The 19,737-nt window shown below is 45.1% G+C and overlaps 1 protein-coding gene and 1 non-coding gene across 2 annotated transcripts in view; one reads left to right on the top strand and one right to left on the bottom strand.

Moving 5' to 3' along the window:
- The window catches only part of LOC8025919, a 211,691-nt gene that overhangs the window by 132,361 nt on the left and 59,593 nt on the right, over positions 1–19,737 (top strand). The window lies entirely within an intron of this gene.
- On the bottom strand, positions 6,902–17,109 carry LOC115310367 (juvenile hormone acid O-methyltransferase-like). Its single transcript, XM_040206357.1, has 3 exons — positions 16,576–17,109; positions 8,163–8,325; positions 6,902–7,068 (listed from the first exon to the last, which is right to left on the bottom strand). Exons 1-3 carry the CDS (start codon positions 17,107–17,109, stop codon positions 6,902–6,904), a joined length of 864 nt encoding a protein of 287 aa, XP_040062291.1.

The following is a 19,737-nucleotide window of genomic DNA, read 5'->3' as shown; positions in this document are numbered from 1 at the left end:
ATACGGCCGTCCATACTATTAAAAGGTAAGAAAATTAGTTTAATAAAATTTAAAATAATTAAAGAAAGGAGAATCTATAGTACATCATGGTACCCGTTCGGGGGCCCGTGTAGGTTCTCGTGTGCTCTCTTGGAGGACGCTTCCTCTCCCTTTCTCTGCTGACATTAGCGGGTGTTATGCTGCAGCTTAGAGCCGACAGAGGTCACGTAAGCTTCTCGCCGTAATTTCTTCGGCTGCCACTCGCGGCTGCAGGTGGGAGAAAAAGCTCGACTTTTGCTTTGCTATTATGCAGCGGAATCGCGAAAATTTTTAACAAAGGAAATGCTTTGTCTATCCACCGGGAGACGATAAACAACGTAAAAATGACATGATGCAAATTCATCTAATATTAAAATCGTTGCCCCCCCCCTCCCCTTTAACTCGGTCGTGCGCGTGCGGTGAGGTCGCCGGACCGTCGGCCGGGCCGTCGAGTTGGATCTGTTCAGATGCGTTGGTTGCCTACACGGGATTGTGACGGCTCTAACCCTTCTACCTCGAGTAGATCAGGGATGCAAAGCCGGGACTGGACCGTGGCAAATCCTAAGCGCTGACATCTGTGGTCGTGAGAGGAAGAACGAGAAAAAAAGAAAAATACAAACAAACAAACAAAACGACAGAGCATACGAAGGAGGCCGTCGCAAGGTTAGGCCTGTTCATTTTGCGGGAAAATGTTCCAAAAGCAAGGATTCATAATGATAAAGGAAATTACACCTACTTGACTTAACAATGTTAACAATTTAATGAGACGTTTTGACTCCCTCACAGAAAATATCATCAGTGTGTGTTCAGGGGCGCGAATGAGAGAAGTGCAGAAACCAGAAGGCTATGTAAGTACAGTGGCCCAATTTTTTAATAATTTCAAGTGAGCGTAGACCGCCGGGACGGCCAGCGCTGTGCCGCGGAAAAATGTGGCGTCACGGGAGAGATTAAGCGCGTGCGCACAAAGCTCTTTCAGTTGCGAGCGTCGTCTGCTAGGCTATTCCGTGGACCGCACACAGCCCCTGTTCATTACCTGCTCGCATAGTTAACCGCCTTTAAGCAAAAATCTCAACAGGGCTTGCTTGCCTGAGACTGCTCAGGCGTGGATGATAAACCGCGCGTCATCTCGAGTTTAATTTACTTTGGTGTTGATTTGATGTTTGCGTTTACTTTTGTGAACACCAACAAAAATGAAAAATACGGTGACGCGACAAACTGAATGCAAAGATGCATTAAACTATATACCGCTGACAATGCCACGAGGCATCAAAACCAATCCAGTGCTTTCACCCTGCCACGTGACATCGTGCTTCCCCGTGCAGTGGGACCCAACCGGAAGGCCACGTGACACACTTTTAGCGATGGACTGACCAAGATAACTCGTAGCGCCATCTGCGGTACAACACAAAGTGAAACGGAGTACAGACAGGGTTTCCGCTTGGGCTTGGTGTTTCGTATTATTAACAGCGTTGTTGCTGTCGTCATCTAGCTTATGTAGCCGGATAGTCAACGTTTTGTTTGACCAGCGGGCGGGCGCACTATTTTATGCCTCCTCGAGGGCCCATAAAAACACGGGAACGTGTTGCGAGAATGTCGATGGGCGGCATGACGCAAAGGGATATAGAAAAAACAGTCGGGGTTACGCAGGCTAATGTCAATAGGATTTTGAACGCATTTCAAGAGGAGGGGCGTATCGGCGATGGACATTGACATTGCAAGCGCCCTGCCCTCATTTGCTACGGAGCAGGGGCTGTGTGCGGTCAACGGAATAGCCTAGCAGACGACGCTCCCACCGGAAAGGGCTTTGTGCGCACGCGCTTAAAGGGGCCCTGCAATGACTTTTTGACTGTTTTTAATTTGCACTGAACCTGAGCGTACTGAACGTAGTAAATTAATCCAACTTTTCTTTTCTCAAATTTCGCTTTATTTTAAAAGTTATAGGCAAATTAGAATTACAAAAACAAGCAAAAAATAACCTCCTTCATGACGTCGTAGGTCCTGCCTTGAGTGGCCTTGAACTAGAGGAGGAGTAGTGAGCTCATCGAGCGCACACGGCTGCCGCACTCCGTGTCGACGGCTCGAGAGGGCGCCACTAAGGCATGTGTTGGATAGGCTGTATGAAGCGGACGGCCAGGGCAGCTCGTATTGCATTTGCAGCGCGACTAAACACTAATTCGGCATTCCACTGGCCGCAAACGACAGCAAACACGGGGTAAAAATCAGTTCAGAACGGGTGCCATTTCGCGCTGACGCACCGCCAAATGGCCGAATCGCCAGCAGGGCCCGCGCCGAAGGCCTTCGGAACGCTCGGAACCGGTCGGATTCTTGAGCCGGTATACGACCACAGCGCCGCCGTGAACATCCGGGACCTTTCTACGCTCCTCGTTTGTCGTAGCCTCATCCCACTAGCCTTTTCTAGTATGCGCCGTTTTTCTCCGCTGCTTGGTGGCGGGTATGTCGACGGGTCATTTCTCGTTTCCGTACTTTCTTAACTGCATTTGTTTCTTTTCTGACCTAAAATAGTGAACAAAAACTACTTTCATACATGATTGAAACGGTTCGCGACACTTATATTTTGTATCTCGACTAAAAAAAAAGCTCTTAGCGGCTTTGACCGGTAGCAAGCCCAGGACCAAACACGTCACATTTTGCGCGCTTTCGGTACCGCGGGTCGCCCTCGTCGGTGGAGGAGGTTTCCACGTCGTCCGGTTAAAATATGACGCACTGATATTTAGTTACTCTCTCCGTGCCCGCTGGCTTGCCCCAACCCCAAGAGACGTGGAAACCGCAAAAAAGGTAGACGCTTAAATATGATTGCAGGGGCCCTTTAATCTCTCCCGTGATGCCGCATTTTTCCGCGGCACAGCGCTGGCCGTCCCGGCGGTCGACGCTCGCTTGATCTGCGTGCACCTCGGGAAGGGGGCCTCGGTTGCCATTGAAGTGGATGCGTCACTACGAATGCACCACGACTCTAAAAACTTTCGTGGGCCCCACTTTTGTTCTTGCGCCAAGGCGCCTGCGCTCTAAAAATCCAAGCTGTGACCCGTTTTCCTGCAGTGATCTGCTAGTTCATTTTTGACCTCGTGGCATCTGTGGCCTTTCCCAGGTCTCTCTTGATCCTTTGAGGCGCGTGTTCCGTTTCCGGCCGGTCTCACCGATGTAAGGTGAGTCATAATCTGGCTTTTCACTTTATACACCACATCACACTGGGACTCTGGAGGGGTCGGGTCCTTTGGTTTTGAAATAAAGACACGCGGCTTGAGGTGGGGCTTGAAAGTTGTTCGTACGCTTAGAGGGAGGAGGCCGCAGCGTATAGATTCCGAGACACCTTTCACGTATGGAATGGCCACAACGCCAGCCTCATAGTTTTTTTTGTTTTCATTCCTGTCTCAGAGTATCTGTTTCTGCGTGTTTATTAAATGTTGGAGTGTGGTCACATTTGAAGAGAGATTTAAGAGCAATTGTATTTTCAGATGTGTCTAATTCCGTGTTTGAGGAGATGTGCTCAGATCGGTTCATTAAGGTCTTGACGACTACCCGCTTCTGTTCCAAACAGTCGCGAGAGTTAAAACTCGTAAGGTTACCGCTGTCGCAGGGCTTGCGGTAGACAGTTGTTTCTACGAGACCGCCGTCACCTCGGCACACAGGTACATCTAAGAAAGGTAGCGCGTTGTTACGCTCTGGTCACATGTGAATTGAAGAGATGGTTCAATGCTGTTCAAAGTCGAGTGGAAGGTACGTGATCGTGGTTCAAAATAACAAAGGTGTCATCTACGAAGTGCCGGTGTGTCTTAACTGTTCATACATTTACTTGAAACGCCGTTTCTTACATGAGATACATCAAGAGGTTTGTCATGGTCACAGAAACCGGGCTACCCATCGGACATCCTTAGATTTGGTGATAAATTTGCCCGCGGAAGTTGAAATGCGATTGATTTAAACAAAATTGCAAAATGGTAACAATGTATTCAACTGTCAGTGACGTACGCGACGAAAGCTTGACGTCACTTTGCAGGCGAGTTTCAGCAGCACCTATTCCGAGATTGGTCGGGACGTTTGTAAACAAGAATACAACATCAAAATAAGTCATTACGTCTTTCTCGTCAAAAGCCTTATCTTGAATGAGGCTCACAAATTCTCGAGAGTTTTGAACGGTCGTGTTGTTATTTCTGGTTCAGGGCGCAAGAAGCTCCACAAGGTATATTGAAAGATCGTAAGAGGTTATAAGTAGCAGAACTGATAAACGGAAAAAACAATCGGTCACATTGGGCACTCAGGTTTGCGTACCTTAGGGAGGTCCTACGGTTTAGAAGTCCACTCGTCGGAGGAAAGGAGGCAGCGGTACATGGTGCCGTCTAAGCTCTTGTTTCTTTTTTAGATCCCGCAAATGGACAAGGAACCTTTCAGATTTTGGAGTTAAATCCCGCGCAATTTTTTTTACACCGCCAATTATCAGTAGATTATTTAGGGGGTACATTTTACAGCGTATGTATATCGCCATGTGTCCGTCGCTGTGTGTCAATGTCAATCACCATGCACGCGTAGCCGTATGTTCATCGCCGGTACCGCGGCACATGCACCGGCGAGCACAAATCGGAAAAACAAATAGCTTGTGCCAGCTGCGAAGTTGGGGGGGTAAAACCCAGGCCTCTGTACTTCTGAAGCAGTAATCCACGTAAACAGCGTCTCGGAAAGGATCATGACCCGGGGGGGGGGGGGCGGGGAGCACGAGCCCTAGTGCCCCCCTCCCCCCCCCCCCCCCCCCCCCGTAGTCCACGCCTATGTGACCAGCCATGTCTGAGAAGAATGGTTCTTTTTTTCAACGGCAGGAAACAAAGGATAGCTCATTTTTGGTCAGCAAAAAGTGTCGTCCTTGTACGTAACTTTTAATTAAGTTGGGCGTATTAACATTTACAATCAAATGCACCGCCTAATTAACCCCCTTCGTGTTTTTTTAAAGATTTATTTGCAAGCATCTGGATTTTTAGGGACCAGATGACTAATCGCGCCCCGGAGAACTTCTCACCAAAGCTGCATCCCAATGGCGATGCAGCTTTGGTGGCAGAAAGTCGGGCAGTCCTTCCGCACCGTTCAGTTTTGTAACGTTTTCTTGTGCGCTTTTAAGTGTATGAAGAGGTCTTGTGCAATCCACTGTCTTTTTTAATTGCTCTTTGTATAGTGGTTACTTCCATCTTTTATATTTGAATACCCACTCCCGTAATAGCCCAATGGGCAGATAGTATCAATAAATGAATAAAATGATGAGACCACGTGTCTTTTGAAACATGATACCCATTGTTCATCTGATTAGTTGAACTGATTAAAGAAATACCGATCAATGACGTTCCGAGGAAGTTGCGGCGAAGTGAACACCCAGGGTGATTAGAAAGATTATTTCCAACACTGCCCAAGGCCATACTCCGCTTCACAGCACGTCTGATTGTAGCCAAAAGCTGTGCGGAGTGCAAGTTCGTCTGTTTCTTTTGCTGGGATTTGTGTTGACGTCAGAAAAACGCCGAGCTCTGATTGGTTCTGAATGAAGGATAGTGGGTAGAAATCAAAGTAAGCTGCCTTCACGTCTACCCACTATCCTCCAATCAGAGCCAATCAGAACGTGGCGTCCTTCTGACGTCACCGCAGCTCCCGCTCAAGAAGTAGACGACTTACGACTTAGCATAGTTTCCAGACAATGTAATCATGTTTGCTAAAAAAAGAAACAAAAATACAGCGAAAATGCTACACTGCAGTGAACTAAATTAGCGTGTCATGCATTCCGCGCATATCAATATTACTCACGGGGAAAAATTGCAGTGGCGCATTGTTTTACAAACGCAAACATATACTACCTTTCGGCCGGGTTGGAGCTGCTGCTGGGAATTCTTTTAACGTGTGTTGCACCTGGTAACAAATGCCGTCAGTACATGCGTGACGAACTGGGTGAGCTCACAACGCCCAAAAAAAAAAAAAAAAAGAAGAAAAACAGCCGCAGTTTGCGTACGTGTACCGCAGACACGCACATCGAAAATCAGCCACACGAAAACATTTTCAGAAAGAGGAAAAGGAAAACCACAAAGATTATTCGGCCTGCAATATTATGTATGACCGATGCAATGGAACTCTTGGCAAACCATCGCAATTGCTTCAGTATCAGTTCCATATACAATTATACATTCATCACACACCTAATGGTCTGCGAGAGTTAATAGACGCATCTTTTACAACACGGGTAGTTTTTTAATTTCTTGTGTGTTTTGCTTTGGGAACTAAATTTGTTATATCCCATGTGTAATACAGTGTGCCAGTAAGCTTTGAAAGTCTACAGAAAATGTTCAAATTTCGTAAGAAAACCATACCGACCGAGGACTCATGATCCATTGTATTCGTACAAATGTCGCTTTTTAAAAACAAAAATAGTCACTGGCTTCACTGCGCTAGCTGGTTGATTGTAGTTTCCATTGCACTGCCAGCGGTTTCATTCTCTCGTAAACTGTACCTGTAAGGCGGATTCATTTCACTGGAAAACTTGGTACGGCGCATACCAGACAGTTCCATATGTCGGCAGTAGTACAGCTGTACCACTATCATGCTATACTGCTATTCTATTGAATTGAACTGAATTGAATTGGTGTATTTGGACACTAGGTCTAAAGTAACAGCGCAAAAGACCGATTGATTCTGCATGACGTGGCCCATAACCCTACCACCTACTTAGAAATACAAAACAACTTATTGGTCAGATAAATAAGCGAGCAAATAAAGATAAATAAATAAAAAAAATGAAAGGAGAAAGTATGGTGACCTATACTTTTCATAACTTTTATTCAAATGCTGTGTATGCAGATTTCCTGCGATGAGGAGTAGTTAGAGTATACCTCCTACATGTTCAGGGTTTGCACGCGTGCACAAAAAATATTTCGCCTTCGGGTGTCAGGCATCCCGCTTCTTTTTGGGCCATAGCTTCCTTTACGTATTCGGTGACATCTTGGATGAGAACGGGCCTGTCTTCTTCCGTGACAAGGGTTGAAAGGAGGCAGTAGCCCATCTTCTTTTCTAAAGCAAAATGCGGGAATGAATAGGGAGGGTGGTTAGAAGGCACTTGCTTTCGAGGCGTTACAAGAGAAGTGCTGTCTCTTATGTAATGCTTTAAATTAACTGTAGAAGAAAAAAATCCTCGAAAACGAACCACCAAATGAACCACATGCTTTGGCTAGGTGAACGTTATCTCGAAAATGCTCTTTACTGACAAACGTTAATTCTAAAATTAAGAATCAATGCCCTACAATGGCGTGTAGATTAGCATTTAGCTCCGCCAAATTCATGGGACCGAGCACACGTGTCGTGCTGCCGATCGCACGGTCGGGGGCCCGATTCATATCGTGCCACCTGGTTGATATTTGTGACTGGTAATTGTTCCTGTTATAACTACGCATGATTAAGCACGACGGCCGAAGTATTTTTATCAAAGGCAGGAGGCTCGCGCTGTAGGTGGGGAAAACTGAGGCACCTCCATGCCTTTCTCATCTTGTCAGGGACCATATAGTGATGACGTCAGAGGACGAGAGGCGCAGGCCTGGCGTTCTGCTTCATTTCACGTGTTTTCTTCGGGGATAAGGGCACGGGCGAGTGCGAGTGATTTTCGACCGGACTTTCTAAGCTTCTACGCTTGAGTGCATGTACGCAAACCAAACCCGGAGCCACGCACTCGCACCAGCGCAGCTGGCAGGGCTGAAGCCTTCTTGTGAGTTGGAGTACAGAATGTCCCCGAAGACAAATGACGGTGGTTTGTTGACCGCAAAAAATATACCACGCGTTGTCGAGCCCTCCGTTTTCGTCCAAATGTAGTGAAATGGGGCCCGTTTCAATTGTATTCCTGTCCTTCGTCGACCACCCTATTGTTACATGTAATTTTTTTTTAATCGTTTATAGGTAATTACCGAAAAAGATAACGATTCGTCCTGAAACTCCGGCATCTGGTTCCGATTACTAGCGCTACGTTTGAACGCAGACTAGACTTTCGGTGATGCGTAGTTTAGTTTTAAGTACATAAGACAAAAAACACAAAAAAACACTTTTTTTTCGCATAGTGTACATTTTAAATATATGCTACTGCGTAGATTTCCATCCAAACATTAGGTTTGGATTACCTATCGTCTTGTCTAAGGTGTCGTTTTCCGACGGCCATGGCCACACGTCGCAAGTGATTGGCGTAAGATCGGCGGACCTCAGGAGGTCTTGCACGTACGACATGAGAGCATCTTTGCCCTTCCCCACCAGGTCGACGGTTGGGGGCACAGACCTCTCGCACTCCTGTGACAAAAATAAAAAAGCAAACTTTTTGCTTTGCTTTTTGCAAAAAGCAAAAAGCAAAGTAAAAACAAAAACTTTAGGCTGACTTATTTTCCGAGTGTATTTAGCTGCGAGATTTGCGGCTCTGTAATCGGAGACGAATTTCTGGGACAACGGAGTCCAAACGACCGCGAGCAAACGAGATGCTTCGGTACAACGACACACAGTGTGAACGATCGTTTAAGTTCAAGATGAGGGAGACACATCACCTACCTTTGCGACCGTTCAGACACCTTTTACTCTATTCAGCTTCGGAGGTCTTGAAATTCCGACTGCTAAATCTTAGGTCGGCCGTCTTGTTTATATCAGTCGTACGCCGGAAGCACGAGCCACGGAAACACGAGCACGCTGCAGAATGCTTCACTTGACTAACTTAAAGATGGCGCTGTCGTTCAAACACAATCATGATCATCGCTTACACGGTTGCGCCACTTTTGCGATTCGCTAATATATATGAAATTTCATGTACGGTTTCACGGAACGGACCAGCTGCACCGTTCATGATTTCGGAACCGTGTGCTCCAAAAACCGACTCGCTAAAACTCCCTACCCTTAGCAAAAAGTCGTTCAAAATCAGTATACTGAAAGTATACTAAAAGTGAACTTAGGGTATGTACTGAAATCGTACTAGTTTCATACTTTTATGAAACAAAATAGTATATCTTTAGTACACCCCAAGTACATATGTAGTATACCAGAAGTGCACCTCGAGTGTACTTTTAGCATGCTATAAGTGCACGTTTAGTACACTACACGCATGCTTTTAGTGTACTAAATGTACATTACCAGTACATATATGCGGAGTGTCCCAGATAACTTGCACCAAACTTAAAAGAAAACAAAAAAAAACAAAAAAAACGGAGCATTCTGCGGGAGTGAAACCAACTGTACGCTGTTAGAAAGTTTCTTGCGAAAGTGTACGAAATTGTTTTAGTGCGCCTATTTATTTAATTAAGAGTAACAAGCTAACTTTTGAAATCTTCGTTTAAAAGCCGAGGTGTGAAATGGAAAGTTGTAGAGCGCATTAAGAAACACCCAATTAAACCATTTTCAACAAGGTGCACTTTGTATGCTCCTTTTCCCTAGCCTTCAAAAAAACGCCCGCGAAATACAAAAAATATACCCCGTGACAACTCGCTTCACCGATCACGGCGTGCTAGCGCGCCGCGAATGTGCGTTCTTTGAAGGCCGGAAAAAAGCACGAAAACGTATTATGTTTCAAACAGTTTCATTGGGTGTTTCTCAATGCGCCCTGCAACGTTACAATTGATATCTTGGCCCTTAAAAGAATATTTGAAAGGTTAGCTCATTAATCTTAGTTATTTACATAACCAGGCACATTAAAAAAAATCTGTGCACTTTCTCAAGACACTTGCTAACACAGTTGATTTCACTCCTGCAGAGCCCTCCGGTGTTTTTTTAAGTATGGTGCAAGTTAATCTGGGACGCCATGTATGTCGGGCGTTCTGAATGGAAAGCACGGTCTCAAATTGACCAGAAAAATCGGCGCCTGTTTTTAAAAAGCCGACTTTTCAAATGTGTTTCTTTGAACGGCTGTATTCCAACCTGTGAAATTTCATGTCATATAGCTCCATTCTCGTGAAATGTTAAGAAACGCCGTTGACAACTCAACTGATGATGATAATGCAGAGGCGCCACCATCGGGAGGTGCACTCTTAAAAATGAGTCAGGAAATTAACGAGGAAACCTTTGGCAGCTCTATTCCTCGTGAGAATGACGTACCGGCGTCTTCTGAAACTGTGTGAGAAAAGCCATAAAGAAGAGGTGCATTGCATTTTTGAACTGAAAGTATGTATGTGTAGCATACAAACATTATGATCAGTGTTCTTCGCGTAATTGATAAGACAGAAATTGAAATCTTACTTATCACTTTATTCAAGTTTCCGAGCCTGCTCCACTGTACACTCTCCTTTGTGATGATGGTATGCCATTACATCCTGCGTAAAAAGTTAAGAGAAAATTACCCTATGCCACTCTATGATATAACATCACGTAATTCGCTCAAAGGACCACTTTGTGAGGAAGGCAAGACAGTAACAACTTCATCCTGACAAAAGGGCGAGGAAAATCGGACAATATCGTGGCAAAGCCTGATACCTGAAAGAAGCTCTAACACAAAGCAAACAAAACGATTGGCATTTTCTTAATGCCTCCTTTTCTTTTGTTGTGAACACACATACCAAGTCATACGCTATTACACATTCAGTGGTGCGGCTTAATTTATGATAAGTACTTTTTTTATACAACTTCAAGCTTTTAGAGAAAAGATTCAATATAATATGGGTCGGACATAAATGGTTCCTATGAACTATCCTATATATTTACACATTATCTGATATCATAAACGCACTAGAGCAGGGTAGGGCTGTACTGCATCAATTATAAATTTCTAACCAATTAAAAGTTGGCATTTATTTAATTTATTAGTATTGGCTATTATTTTTTGACAAAGAATAACTGGGCGAGTTGGTACGTTGGTAGTCTTTCAACTCCATCGAATATTCAGGTCCTTTTAACATTTTTTCATGCTTTTGCTTTTTCTAACTGCTCTGCCTTTTGTAGCGGCTTTCGCTGCCACTAAAAAACGTGACATACAAACTCACTTCATTCACAACACAAAATCGCAAACTTGGAAAGCGTGCCGCTTCGGCATACGCAAAGAGATCGCCCGTCTCTACGGCACAGGCATCAGCACGGGCAAGAAATCATGCGGCTCGCTCTTGTAACGTTTTTCTCGCTCCCGCTTTATGAAACAAATCGTTGGCGCGAGACTGTTGGAACCACACGTCAGAACTAGCATGACCTGTGATTGCTTGAACTGCCGTCAGACTGTACTTGAACGCTCCGCTAAAGCGTCGTCGGGCGACCGTCGTAGGGACGGCGCCCAGGACAGGCCCTCGGCTGGCCCTCGGTTCCGCCGCACGCGAATCTTTCTCACTCTGCGGAGAGAGCCATACATTTTGAAGATACGCTCTTTTCAAATAACGCAATAAAACCGGGTAGAGCATGGTGAGAGTCAAGCATGGCTTAGCAAGCACACGGTACAAGACAAAGTTTGAAACAGCGGCGCACTTCGCAGAAACAAAAGGAACTTCCTCACCTTCGCTTGCACCAGTCGGCCATGACTGTCCGCCACTTGCGACGCTGTGTCTCACAGCTCTCAGTAATCACCTGCTATTATTGAACACAGTATTCGTAAGATATCTAAAATATCCGCTAAAACGGCTAAAACGTAAAAAGGAAGCGATGCTCGAACTCTCCGGAACTCCAGCGGCGGCCGAACGGAAGCTGATTGCAATAGCGATGGTCTTGCGCAGTTCTCAAAAGTCTCTTCTTTTTGTTCTTTGTTTGTTTGTTCTTTTTTTTTTTTTTTTGAAGACAAAACTAAGCAAATCAATATATTAATAATAATAATGTCACTTTATTATATTCGTAAAAAATTAACAAAACGTTTAGTGTATCTTAGGTTTTATCTAATCTTTCGGTTTTCTTTTTCAGTGTAAAACTGAAACTATCTCAAGCAATTTCTCCCTTGTCGCCAAGGCTATTTTGATTCATCAGCGCATGCTTGCACCGCTGGGATTTCGGCTTTTCTGGAAGGATCGGCTCTCGCGGCACATAAATAATGAGGGCAACCTCGCGTTTTGAAACAATGAGCGTGCCCGTCTTTTTTGACGAGGGAAAGACACGTTAAACTTACGTCGATTTTTTACAGTGTGGAAATCTCGATCGACGGTGTTGTTCGTTGTTGCAATTGTCAATCTCTTTTCACGTGAATTGAGATGTCGTAGAGTTTTGCAAGATAAATCTACACCATGAAACACTTTCGGTGAAAGCTTGAGGTTGTTACATAAAGGCGCCGATTTCTCCAGCCAATGTCAGAGATAGCTTCCATTCATAACACCACTTCGCTTACGCGGTTTGGAAGTTGATTTGCGCTGCATGCGTCCATGCAAGGTGGAGCATCTTATGTCCCCATTATTAGCCGTGGTTTCTTTTGCCTCCTGTCCTTTTGATTGCTGTGGATGCAGATATCTGAAATAGCGTATAGTTGCGCTGAGACCTGCATTACAAAAACACCGGATTATCCTGTAAAGGTAATTTGTCTACTAGCCTATGAGGCAGCACGCAAGTGGCGGTGCACTTCGAAAACAAAGTCATGTGCATGCTTTTTCATCAGCAGCATTAAACACTTGGTGCGATTGCCCTCGATTGCCAGCTTCCGAATAGTGCTAACAGTTTTTTTATAGTAAACTTTTATTCTTCAATAAAGGTAACAAATACAGCTCAGGGAAAATAAAAGCTATCTTTGCAATAAAAGTAGACTGTTCAATTGATAAATATGGTATAAATGACTAGCTAAAATAATCATTGACAATTTAGATAACGCTACTTTCCGTGGCATACATTGTAGCTAATTTTTCTATTTGTGCTTTTTTTTAGGCGTAAGTCCATGTTGCATTTGCGACGTAAGTATGCTCTGACAGTGCCGGTCGTTTCCCCGGGGAACTTTTGGACCACGTGGTCTGCAGTGAAATGAGAAATGAAGCATTCCTTTGTCACATTATGTCAGCTATACCCGGTGATATTTTTTAATCAACTGGTTTCAGGAAAATTGGGGGCTCATGTCATGTTGATGCACTCTTCATGTGTGTCGTGCGACTCGGCGGACATTGCATGAGTGAATAACCGTGGCAACATTTTTTTAAGTAATTAAAATCCGTAAATATACTTTTTTTTATTATTGCTGTTTTAGACGCAGTCGTTGTTAGAGCCTAACACAATCAAAACTATTCACGAAACAGCCAAGGGGCTTTAAGATATTTATTTATCGAATTTCGCACTTTTTTCCTCGATTCAAGAACCACGCGCAGCAGGGGCGGGCAAAGTGGAGAGTGACTTAGCGGTTTTGACGTGGCATATCGGTGATGGCATGTTTGTTTGTGTTAGCGAGAACTACTCATACTGGAGTTCTATGCATTATTTAATTTTCTAGTGAAGTTACAACCCTCATAAAGTGCTGTCGCATTCAGCATGAACGAAGTTGCACCCTTTTGACAGCGTGCCTTTGGTGGATGCTCCAGCATCATACTTCCAACGGTTCGACTGAAGGGAATACGTAAGAATAGCATCCTGCGCTCTGTCCAACGCGCTCTTTTTAACCAGGCGACGAAAGGCAGAGTTTTAGCTATGAATAACCCGAAACTCGTGACCTTTTCGCAAATTGTTTCAGTTGGGCTAGACTTTATTCATAGCCCCTTTAAAATTGAAAATTCAACGTGGTCAATTACACTGTCAATTAAAAAATCTAATTAGACAACGTACTGTGACGTTTATTTACTCATGTAATGTCCACCGAGCCACCGAGCCCCACAAATATTCTGTGAAAATGGCATCGGCCTATATATCGCGTTTTTAGTGTGTTGATGTTAAAAATCGCACTATATATATATATATAGGGTGGCTAAAGTCGCCAGGCTCGATCTAAAATGGACCGTAAAAATCGACGCCTGCCCGTAGCCCCTCAAACTTTTCGTCAAAGGTGTATTTCATAGGTCGGTTTTTTCTTGTAGAATTACAAAGCGTAGTTCTCTTTCTGTAAAAAATAGGGCCAAGAAACTTGCCTGGGTCAACGGCGGGAGGCGACGCAGACGACCAAGTCAAGGTGCGGGGTGTGTTTGACACTCCTATTGATAGATGGCGCTACCTCCTTGTTTCCGTCAGAGTTCTGGTTTCGGTTTGCTTTCAATGAAATATCAAAAGTGCCCGCGTCGACCGTGGTTTATTGACACCAACATAATCGGTTTTGTAATCTACCTTTGGCGTGAAAATAAATGCAGACAATGATAGAAAAACTTCAAGTAACAAAAATAAAAGAAAACGCGGTTGCATAACGACAACGCTGACGGCGCTCTTGCTGCCGGCGGATTTCGTCTGCGTGTCGTCTGCTTTCTTTCGCTGGTCGGTTGCATCCTTGGACGCTGCTTCCGAGGCCTTTTCTGTCGTGGTTGGGGAGAAAACAGCCACAATGCGTCACCTGACCGTCGAAGAGAGGGCAAAAGTAGTCCTTTGGTTTACAGAAACCAGGAGTATGAGGCAAGTGAGATCGAAGTTTCGAGCCACTTTTCGCAGGCGTCCGCCCACCCGTCGGACTGTCCTGCGCTGGGTGCACCGATTCAACACGGAAAACACTGTGCAGACCAGGCTGCGAGTACTTGAAGAGAGGTCGCCACAGCAGAACAAACGACACGCCGTGCTTGCGGCATTTGCATTGAACCCACGCCTGTCCGTGCGGCAAGTCGCAAGACAACTTGGCATCAGTAAAAGTTTCGTCTGGATGGTGATCCGCCGACAAATGTATCCGTACAAGCCACAGGTTCTGTTCGAGCTGCAGCCAGATGACTATGAACGGCGAAAGCAGTTCTGCGTGGACGAACTTGGGCGCATCTCCACAAACAGGAACCACCTTCCGTTTCTGCTTTTCACGGACGAAGCTATTTTTCATTTGGATGGGCACGTGAACAAGCAAAACACCCGCTGCTGGTCCGAGACGAACCCCCACTGGATCATTGAAGAGGCTATCCAGTCACCAAAGGTCGTAGTATGGTGTGGACTTTGGAGGGAAGGCGTTGTCGGTCCATTCTTTTTTGAGGGCACGGTCACCGGCGACGCCTACCTTCGCATGCTCGAACAGGACGTCTTGCCGGAGCTGGAAGCTTCGCACATGCAAAGGGAGGTGTGCATCTTCCAGCAAGACGGAGCACCACCGCATTACGCCACCGCAGTGAGAGACTGGCTTGACAGAACCTTTCCCGGCAACTGGATGGGTCGAGGGTCACCGACAATGCCCTGGCCCCCACGGTCCCCTGACCTGACAATTTGTGATTTTTTTTGTTTGGGGTTTTGTGAAAGCCCAGGTCTACGCAGTTCGCGTACGCTCGATGACGGAACTAAAAGAGCGGATTATATCTGCCTTCGATGCGATCACGGACAGCATGCGGGAGGCAGCCTTCAGGGATTATGAGCGAAGACTGCACAAGTGCCTCCAAGTTCGAGGTGGACATGTGGACTGAAGACAACGAGAACTGAAGATCACATATCTATCCATTTTGCACATATGACCAGCGGCTTTGACAACCGCGAAAACCGCGGGCTCCTACTGACAGGCTCTTTTCAGAGCCATTAATTGCTGTTTATCTGGAGCTTGCTTTGGCAGCCTCCCGTGTCTCAAAAGTGCATGCGGTGTAAATAGCATCCAAAGTGACGCATGGTGGCTGTCTCTCCACCAACCGCGGCAAAACAAAACAAAAAAAAGGTCTCGGAAGCAGCGTCCGAGGATGCAACCGACCAGCGAAAGAAAGCAGACGACACGCAGACGAAATCCGCCGGCAGCAAGAGCGCCGTCAGCGTTGTCGTTATGCAACCGCGTTTTCTTTTATTTTTGTTACTTGAAGTTTTTCTATCATTGTCTGCATTTATTTTCACGCCAAAGGTAGATTACAAAACCGATTATGTTGGTGTCAATAAACCACGGTCGACGCGGGCACTTTCGATATTTCATTGAAAGCAAACCGAAACCAGAACTCTGACGGAAACAAGGAGGTAGCGCCATCTATCAATAGGAGTGTCAAACACACCCCGCACCTTGACTTGGTCGTCTGCGTCGCCTCCCGCCGTTGACCCAGGCAAGTTTCTTGGCCTTATTTTTTACAGAAAGAGAACTACGCTTTGTAATTCTACAAGAAAAAACCGACCTATGAAATACACCTTTGACGAAAAGTTTGAGGGGCTACGGGCAGGCGTCGATTTTTACGGTCCATTTTAGATCGAGCCTGGCGACTTTAGCCACCCTATATATATATGTATATGTATATATACCCGTTATTATAATTTGAGTACACCGACTGCAAGCACTGAAAGTAGACCTTTAGTATACTTAAGTGCACTTTCGGTATACTGATTTTGAACTACTTTTACCACGGGCACTACGATTCTACTACATGTACTAGTTTTGTACGGACGAGTGTACTTTCAGTCCACCGCACTTTTTACTGGAAGTATACTTTAGGTACACTTAAAGTATACAATCAGTACGAAGACCGCACTGAAAGTATACTTTTAGTATACTTCAGTACACTTTGAGTGTACTGATTTTGAACGACTTTTCGCTAAGGGTAATCACCATCTCACCTTCGCGTATTTCTTCCAATGATCCATCCTCGCCAGCTTTCTGCGTAGTAGCGTCACGCGGGTATAAGCGTTGAAGAGAAGCAAGCAGTCTCCGCCGGGCTTCATCAACGCGGCGACGTTCGTCATGGCCGTTTTCTGGTCCTTTATCCAGTGCAAGCAGAAGAAAGAGAACACGCGGTCGAACTGGCCGTATTTCAGAACAAAGCCGGTCACTTCACTCGCCGAAATGTCCAGCAGGTCGTAGCAGATCTTAGGGTGGGGAAAATGCTTCCGCGCGAACTCTATCATCTCCAACGAGACGTCCGCGGCGACCATCCGTCTGCATGGACTGCAGCGGGGAAGGAGATGGTCACGCGTGAAGTCTCCGGTTCCGCAGCCCAGGTCCAGGAACTGTCGCTCCTGGAACGCTTCGCCTGGACTTGAGCCTTGCAGCAGGTCTAAGGCGTGGATGTTTTGCCCTAGCTGTATGGCGTGAGCGGAGATGTAAAAGTCTGGCTGGAGCTTAATGGCGGGGGGCTCGGGACTTAAAGCCATGATTCGGGATGGAGAATCAACTATCGGTTCTCTGCCCCAGACGTCAAGAAAGAAACTGATTCGTAGAGCGTGGGAGCAGCTGCATGACATCCGACTGCTGTTTGCGTTTTGTATTGTTCATTGAATAATTCATTGGGGTACTCGTCTGTGTTTCGTCCTCTCTCTGTTTTATACTTTCTGTTATCTAGTACATCGTACCAACACGCTCGTTAGGAATATTATATACCAAAGCCTGTAGTTGTACCATGACAAGAAATTGAACACGAGGCTGAGTTCAACAGCTGCAAGTTGCAGGTTTTTTTAAAACCCGAAATGTTTCCCATGAAAAACAGCGCATATGTGTTCGGTGCACTCAGGCGTTCATAAAATAAGACTGGAGAGTAGAAAGGTAAGCTACATCGTTTAATTTTCTATGTTTACGATACCTAAAGAACAGCTGGGTGGTTTCATTTCAAACCAAACACACGTGTCGGAATATTTATATATATATATATAAACGAATATGTGCAGATGAATGAAACGTACTTAAACCAATGAATCAAAGAATCAAAGTTTTCAGGAACCCGCCGAAAGTCAAAAAACGGCGGAGCCAGGATTTGAAATCTGGGCCTCCCAATGTCCGGTCGGGTGCGCTAACCTCTACACCACTCTTTTTTTCTTTTTTTCTTGGCTGTCTGGCGTTTCCTACCTGTCTTATTAATGCACAAGAAACGAAATGTACCCAATTGGAGGTGTTCTGGAAACACACACCGCCGCGTGGAACGCGGTACCACGCTTAGTGTCACGTGGTACGTGCTCGTTTGTGCTCCAGAAATCCTCCCACTGTTTGTCTCGTCCCGTGTACGTGTAGTATTCTTTGTTTATGAGCTTTAGAGACACGGTATCATCATCATCTGCGAGAATCAAGAGCCACGTTATTGAATATACAACAAGGGCACTTCACACCATCGGACATGGTCTCCGAGGAGAATATAAACAAATATGTGCAGATGAATGAAACGTACTTAAACCAATGAATCAAAGAACCAAAGTTTTCAGGAACCCGCCGAAAGCCAAAAAACGACGGAGCCAGGATTTGAACTCTGGGCCTCCCAATGTCCGGTCGGGTGTGCTAACCTCTACACCACTCCTTTTTTTTTCTTGGCTTTTTGGCGTTTCCTAGCTGTCTTATTTATTTATTTATTTATTTATTTCAAATACCCTCAAGGTAAAAGTACATTGAAGAGGGGAGAGAGCTGTAAAATATAAACTATAAAGTGCACATATTAGTAATAGCATTTTTAAACATAACAATATCAGTGATGTTAGCAATTGAGGCGGGAAGGCGGTTCCAGTCTATAGATGTTTGTGGCATAAAAGAATATTGAAATAATGAAGTTTTAAAATTTGGAATACCAACCTTATGGCTATGATCAATGCGAGCAGATATGTAGAATGGTGGAGTGTTTAGTTTATGACGAAGGGTAAAATTTTGATGAAATATTTTATGAAAAAGACACAAACGAGAGATTTTTCGGCGGTGAGTTAGTAACGGCAGACCTAAAGTATTTTTCATGGTAGTAACACTGGCAGTGCGATGATAGTTTGTCAATATAAAACGAGCTGAGCGGTTTTGGATGGATTCAACATGAGCAATTAATGCACAAGAAACGAAATGTATCCAATCGGAGGTGTTCTGGAAACACACGCCGCCGCATGGAACGCGGTACGACGCTTGGTGTCACGTGGTACGTGCTCGTTCTGGTTCTGGTAAATTAGAGAAGTCTGGTGCTTGTTCGAGGTCCGAATGTTCTACCCGTTGAACTTTCTACGCCGATTATTCAAGAAGCCCACATGTCTACATAAAGGGCTTCGCCATTCTTGTCCAGCTCGCTTGCACCTTTGCATTTAATTGTATTCTATTCATAACCTTAAATTGCAAGCTTCACCCTTGTTGGTGTTAGACTGGCGGTAGCTGATGAAACCCGTTTTCTCTACTGACGTCTAACCTCTGGTTAGCTCTGTTGGTAGAGCGCTCCACCTGTAATGGAGAGGTCTCGGGTTCGATACCCGTACCAGGCGGATTTTTTCGGTCGCGCACCAGTCACCTAGCTGTGTTTGGAGATTTGTGTTTGTTCTTTGTCCCTCTTGTTCCCCTTTTGCAGGGATTATTTTCACATTCTTGTCCAGCTCACTTGCACCTTTACATTTAATTACATCCTATTCATAATTGGTGTAACTTTCTTTCTTTAAGCCTTGGGAAGAAGGTCACGAGCAACATAACTACATTCGCCGTGACTCTAAATATGTAACGTAATTACGTTATCCGTTAAAGTTTTGAAAATGTGACGAGCGCGCATCCACGTTACCTAAAAAAAGTAAAGGGTTACTTGTAACACGTTACTGCCAACACTGCGGTTAGCCTTTCGCGTGTTTCTATTGGTGGCTTGTAACCGTTACGTCGTCACATCAAAGACGAACACACTTTCGATGTCGTTTGAGCGGTTTATTTCATAATGACTCGAATCGTTTTGGTGCTCCGGGGAAAACTGACAATCGAATAATATAAACATTGGATGGTAAATGCCCGACCAAGCTTTTATTTTCCCCAGAAGAACAAAGTCGTTGTGAGTGCAGCAAGGCTGAACT

This window comes from Ixodes scapularis, unplaced genomic scaffold (assembly GCF_016920785.2).
Source record: "Ixodes scapularis isolate PalLabHiFi unplaced genomic scaffold, ASM1692078v2 PGA_scaffold8__174_contigs__length_109621045, whole genome shotgun sequence".
NCBI classification, from domain to species: Eukaryota; Metazoa; Arthropoda; class Arachnida; order Ixodida; family Ixodidae; genus Ixodes; species Ixodes scapularis.
The sequence above is the reverse complement of the archived record's forward strand: the minus strand, read 5'-3'. Positions and strand labels throughout refer to the sequence as shown.